Below are 6,000 nucleotides of genomic sequence, written 5' to 3'. Positions count from 1 at the left end.
TCAAACACCTTGCCCGTGGCGCCCCCTTCAAGTTTGTTTTTACGCTGATTTCATCAAAGTATGGATAATCCGATGAGTGCGAAATGCCATATAGCCTATATGACGTTATATTGTTCCTGGAATGTTCCAGAGGAAGTTTCGCACCAAAGGTCATAATCCTTTACCTTTGACCTTTAAAGGTCACAAAGGTCAAATTTTCAAAGTTGTGGGAATCGAAACGGGTTTTCGACCTTCTTCGACGAACTAACTCCAATAAGCTATAGCACGTATCCTGTTTCCTTATTTTAACGTCCACAACATTGTTTTGTGACCTTTAAAGGTTATGCAAAGGTCAATTTTTTTAAAGTTGTTGAACGAAACCGGGTTTTCGACATTTTGCAGCTAATAACCTGTCACTCGTACCACATCATGTTGATCTTTTTTATCACTTGGTCAAACATCATCACATTGTCTCCTCCTTGACTTCTGAAACGATCTACATCGTCAAATACCGCTCGTGAACCATTGTCGTCTTCAGATTTGTTATCATTTTAAAATTTATCTCATGTTATTTCTCACCCAGTTGGAAATTATCCCTTCTTCATTGCCTGGTGTTGGCTTAATGGTTCGGGTGGCGGGTTTTGGATCCCAACGTCCTGAGTTCAAATCCCACTCAGCTGTTGAATGAATTCCAGGTCCGGTTCACTTGTTCTGTCGTCTTTCCTAGGTCGGCAAAATGAGTGCCAGCTTGCTTGTATACTGTGGCGGAGTGGTGACCCGTCCAGGATTGTGCCCAATAGCCAAGGAGACAGCTTAAGCAGCACCAATGCTCTGCACAGAGTATGGTCCCAATCTCCTCTCCTCCTTCTTCATGAGTTTTGTTGTTACAGATAATACATTTTTGCTTGGGTTTTTGTTTTTTACCATTAAAATCATTGGGTATCCTATCACACCTTGATCTTCCATCACTGGGACGGGATTGCCAATACTCTGCACAGTCAATCTTGCTTGAAATTGGTCTTGCCTTTTGGAAACACACAAAAGTGGAACAAACTGGGTTTGTGAAATAGACAACTGTCTCCTCCCAATTCCTCCATGGTGTTCACCTTGGGTCACCGTTAATTACTGGACAATTATTACAGTGCAAAGTTGCCAAAATGTCAGTCTGACAGAGTGGTGTCGAGTTCACACCGTTAATGTTTGAGCAGTCTTGTTTGAGTTTGATTTTTTGACCTGACAATTTACCGTCAAGACTGCTGCTGCAAAGGCGTCGCAAAGTTTGTCGCCCACTTAATGTCTAGTTGTGGACCCGTCTGCTAGCATTAGCTGGTGGATGTTAAAGATCCTGTGGTGGCTTTTGATGAAGAGTGTAGGAGTTATCACTGGCACCTTGGCCAGAATCCAAATTCCTGGCCAAATCGGCTCCACTCGAACGCCAGGCCTGGCCAGCCAGTTGAGCCGATCCTACATTACTTATGAGATGCCACACCTATACTACGGGGCACCACACGGGGTAGTAAGTATCATAAATATGTAGTTCCCTTTGTCACATGTTTATTTGACAGCACTTGCTCTCTCTCTTATCGGTCATGTCAACAGAGATGAGATATCTGGGCAAGGAATGAAGGAAAGGGTGACATAATTTTCCACATCCAAGGAGAAAATTCGGGTTCAGGTAGTTGTTATTGAGGCAAACTTGAAAATGCTGGAGTTGCTGCGGATTGGTTCATTCTGGGTTGTGGATGGCAGGTTACATGTTTGCAGGTTCAAAATGCATTGAACGATGCGTTACCCAGGCAAACATGCTCCAGTTAGAACTATAGTACACGAGAGTGGTACTCTCATATACTGTAGTTGGAAGCAGGTCCTACTACAGAAGTCTGTAGAGAATTACTCCAGGAAAGGGATGCTGGGTTGGTGAGGCAGGTTAATACAATGGTGTCGGTGAAATTTGTGAGGGTGTCGAAGGGTGGTGTGATAGTGAGGGTAAGGAAGGTCAAAGCTATGAACATGTGGTGATGGCGTCGGTGGGGAGAGTCAGTGCGGCTTCGGATTCCCGAAGCGGTTGGAGACGTGTGGAGTAAGGAAGAAGTGTAAAACATGCCGGAGCTCGAGGCAGGCAGCATTTCGAACCCATGAGGATTTGGCGTTCGTTTTTCAGTCGGGCTATTTGATACGGATGAGGCAGAGCTCTGTTGCCCAAATTAGGGCAACCGAGTAAACCTTGTCAAAATAAACGGGATTGCCAAAGCTTGCGTGGAATGCCAGGCTGCCGTGCTGGAAGGGTGCGATTTGTTCATCCTCTCGCACGCTCCCAGTCGCTCAATTCTCTGTCATATGCGTCAGTCCTTTTACGTTTCCTATTTTTCTCTCCCATTGCATGACTTGAGCTGCTGAGATGTGAGGTCGGCCAATTGATACGATGCACGTCCTGATAAGAAAAGGGGTCCAATGCTTCGGGTAGGGCCTACCCGTTTGGAATAACGTTTGGCTCTCGTGCAACATAGATGTGCCAGCCTCAAAAGTTTTCGGAAAACTGCCGATAACGCCAAACATTTATTGGCCGTGATCTATTACTTCGGTACATGTAACTCAATTTGGTGCTGGATATTGGACAGCCAGCTCGCTTCTCAGGGCCATGATTTATCCAAGCGAGTCTGCCTTTTATAACAGAGTGAAAGCTTCTACTTCAAGTCCTGCAGTTCATGCTTCTTTTTTTTCTTCTTCAATTTTGGCTTCTTTTCTTTTTGTAATAATATTTGAGAATGACTTGCGTCGTATGTGGGGTGGGGGTTGGGGCTGGAGAAGTCTGTCCGCAGATCCTGAGCTGTCAACACTCGAACCTTACCCACATTCCCACTCCCAATGTTTTGCGTCATTCTTCCGGTACTTCTGACGTCTGGTGCCAATAACCCAAGCATGTGGTGGCTTGAAGCTCGCACTTGGAGAATGCGATTGAAGACTCAGACGAGCGCGTTAACCATGGAAACCATGCATTGTTTGTCACACCTGTACAAACATGAATGGTTTGGCCAACACCCAGACAACACGTTTTTCCTTATGTTTATGCTTCCTTCCTACCTTGAGACTTAATTTGAGTGGATAGATTTATTTACAGGGATCCAAGGTTCATGGTGGAGTATGCACAGGTATCGCATGTAGGACAAACCATTGGGAGACGTCAGCTTCCTTTTCCATGGATTGCAAGCACATGAGTGGACAATCTGGACTGTGCCTTTCTACCCTCTCTTTTCAAAGGTTCCAATCGACGTCGCGTCTGGATTTTGAACTTGGTATCCTGGAAACGCGAGCTGCACGGGCTGAGATAGGAAAGCAAAGATGGGCCATTTTCATCGCAATCATTCTTCAATGTCATTTACCTTCTTACATTTATCATGAAATACCTTATGTAGCAGCTCCAAATGTTTTTGAAATGTTACTTTTTCATCGGAAACTGTCCGTACTGACTCGGGTTACACCCTCCCGTGGGGAGAACCCAACAGTTAAGCTCTCAAAGATGACAGATGTGATTAAGTGAGCTCAAGCAGACCCTGTGGTGTAATGGTGAGAGCGTCCGCTCTGAGTCTGAGGGGTCGGCAGTTCGAACAAGCCCCCGGCCGAGTCATATCAGACTAAAAATAATACGTGCTGCTTTTTTGCTTGATGCTCACCATTTAAAATGGATACAGCACGGACAAACGACCATTGGTTGGCAACCATTGTGCAGGCTTGATTGGCCGAATGGCCTCCTCCTGTGTTGAGAGTTCTTTACAAGGGAACTCGAACTGTATATCGATATAGCTAGTTCAAATTGATGCCGCCAAGGATGTACAACATTCAAGAATGTTTGAAGTGACCTCTATCTACACGATGCTTGAACATAATTCTCGTTTTTCCACAGAGGTACCAGAGTTCCACCTGTTCCAACAGCAACACCACTCATCGATTCCGCACCAGTGGTTATCCCACACCAGAGGGTAAATGTTGTTTATCTCCACACTTACCTTTCTACACCTTCTCAATCTTTCAAGCCTACTTTTATACAAACATAAGCTGCTCCGTTCACCCCCGCCCCCCCCTCCCCCCATCATTTCCCACATTCATTCTGCATCAATGATTACATATTGCATTTTCTAAATCTCTGGCATCTGCTTATGATTCACTTCCTCTGATGCTTTCCTTACTCTCTCCTCACCCCGTGCCTCCTTCCCACCCTAACACCTTTTTCTTCCTATCCAAACACCTTGAATTTGCTGCTTCCCCTAACTCCATTAATTATCATACGAGAAGGGCACCCGGTAGAGCACATACCTCCGCCACGTAATGCCTGATCCACGAGAACATATCAGGCCCAATCCATTTTCAAATATCATGCTATATATCGCTTTTGGCCCTTTCTCTCAATGGCGAAGAATCTCTTTAAAATTCAACAATTCTCGTATCCAGACCCGGATTTGGATCTTCATCAACATTTAATCAATTCTTCCTTGTCACACACCCAACGTGTCCACCAAGTTTAATCCGAATCCGTCCACAACTTTTTGAGATGATATAAATCGGTTTGGCCCCATCTCTCAATGGTGAAGAATCACTTGCAAAATTCTCGGATCCTGATTCGGATCTTCACCAAAATTGAATGAATTCTTTCTCGTGACACACCCGACGTGTCCACCAAGTTTCGTCCGAATCCCTCCCCAACTTTTTGAAATATCATGCCACATATCGTTTTTGACCCTTTCTCTCAATGGTGAACAATCGCTTAAAAACATTCTCGTAGTCGGATCCTGATCCTGATTCGGATCTTCACCAAGATTGAATCATTTCTTCCTTTTCACACGCACAACCCGTTCACAAAATTTCGTCCGGATCCGTCCGCAACTTTTTGAGATATCCTGCACACAAACAGACAGACAGGGGTGATAACATAAGCTCCTTCCACCTTCATTGGAGGAGGTAACGAATATGAAAAAGACACGGGCACTATGCTCCACTCTCTGGTATGCTGCTTTCTCAGTTATGCTCTATGCTTCTTGTGAAATGGTACCAAATCTGAGCCACAACATCAGAATCCATTACTTGTTTCGGATGTAAATCCTCGTGTCAGGATGACATGAGCCCTTGAATGGCTGTCCATGGCTTTCTCTCTTTGTTTTCATTTAATTTTGGCGATGGCATGTTTCTGTGGGTTTCTATGGAGGCCTTTGGATGACTCTTCCATCCTAAGATCAGATTGCACTTGCTTCCTAAAAGACTTCCTTATCTCCTCAGCCAGCTTGGTTTGAGGGTCTCTTTCCTTGTTGCATGTGGTGCTTCATGAGGACCTACCTCATCTCTTGAACCGCAAATTCAGCTCCTGCGCATTCTTTTTATTCTTGGCCGAGTAACAGGCCTGTTGTCGCTCCTCGGCCTGCAGGCCGCGGACAAACTTCAGCCTTCAACTCAGGCTTATGCAGGCCAAGGTTTCCGGGCATCAAGTTCCAGCTCACCCATCTACTCGAGTTCTCACCAGGCGGCGGCAGAGACCACGGGGCGTGGCGGGACATTGCGTCAGTACAACTCACCCGCTGCTCTCTACTCACCTGAAACCAAGACGGAGGTTGCAGAGACCTTAAAGAGGGGCTTTCTAGATGAGCGACGGGATGGGTGGGTTTTTGTTGGTTATTTTGGGAGACAGACAGACAGAGACAGACGGACGTTCACAGGAAGATTACTTTCCCATTGCAGCTCGTTGTTCCTGTCTTGCTCGCTTGCGATTTCTGTCTCTTACCTTTTTCCGCTTTGTCAATGTATTTGCATCTTTTTCTTTGTGTCCACAGGTTGTACGGCTGAACCTCTCCAACACGTTAGTACCGTGCTTGGTTGTGCACAAGTTGTGAATGTTGCTGTGGATTTAGCACCTCTTTTTGTCCGTTTATATAATCTCTTCGTTGCTTTGCTGAGCATGACGTGTGCATGCGCTGTGCATGTATATTTATTCTGATTTTGCGATCTTGATGCCATTTTAAAGTGTTGTTCTTCCCG

General features: G+C 45.4%; 1 protein-coding gene across 19 annotated transcripts in view; it reads left to right on the top strand.

The window, feature by feature from the left end:
- The window catches only part of LOC147017947 (PDZ and LIM domain protein 5-like), a 102,038-nt gene that overhangs the window by 37,403 nt on the left and 58,635 nt on the right, over window positions 1–6,000 (top strand). For 12 of the 19 annotated variants that reach the window (XM_085897079.1, XM_085897075.1, XM_085897065.1 and 9 more), the window contains 2 exons: window positions 3,881–3,956; window positions 5,796–5,821. In XM_085897079.1, the coding sequence (XP_085753205.1) occupies window positions 3,881–3,956; window positions 5,796–5,821 (102 nt within the window). Of the gene's footprint in view, window positions 1–2,386; window positions 2,440–3,087; window positions 3,238–3,880; window positions 3,957–5,392; window positions 5,623–5,795; window positions 5,822–6,000 lie in introns of those variants that run through there. The other 7 variants (XM_085897067.1, XM_085897066.1, XM_085897078.1 and 4 more) reach the window with 5 other exon arrangements.

This window comes from Eptatretus burgeri, chromosome 10, assembly GCF_056783735.1.
Source record: "Eptatretus burgeri isolate ZD-2024b chromosome 10, Ebu_testis_v1, whole genome shotgun sequence".
In the NCBI taxonomy this organism is placed as follows: Eukaryota; Metazoa; Chordata; class Myxini; order Myxiniformes; family Myxinidae; genus Eptatretus; species Eptatretus burgeri.
Note: the sequence above shows the minus strand (reverse complement) of the source record. Positions and strands in the feature narration are given on the sequence as shown.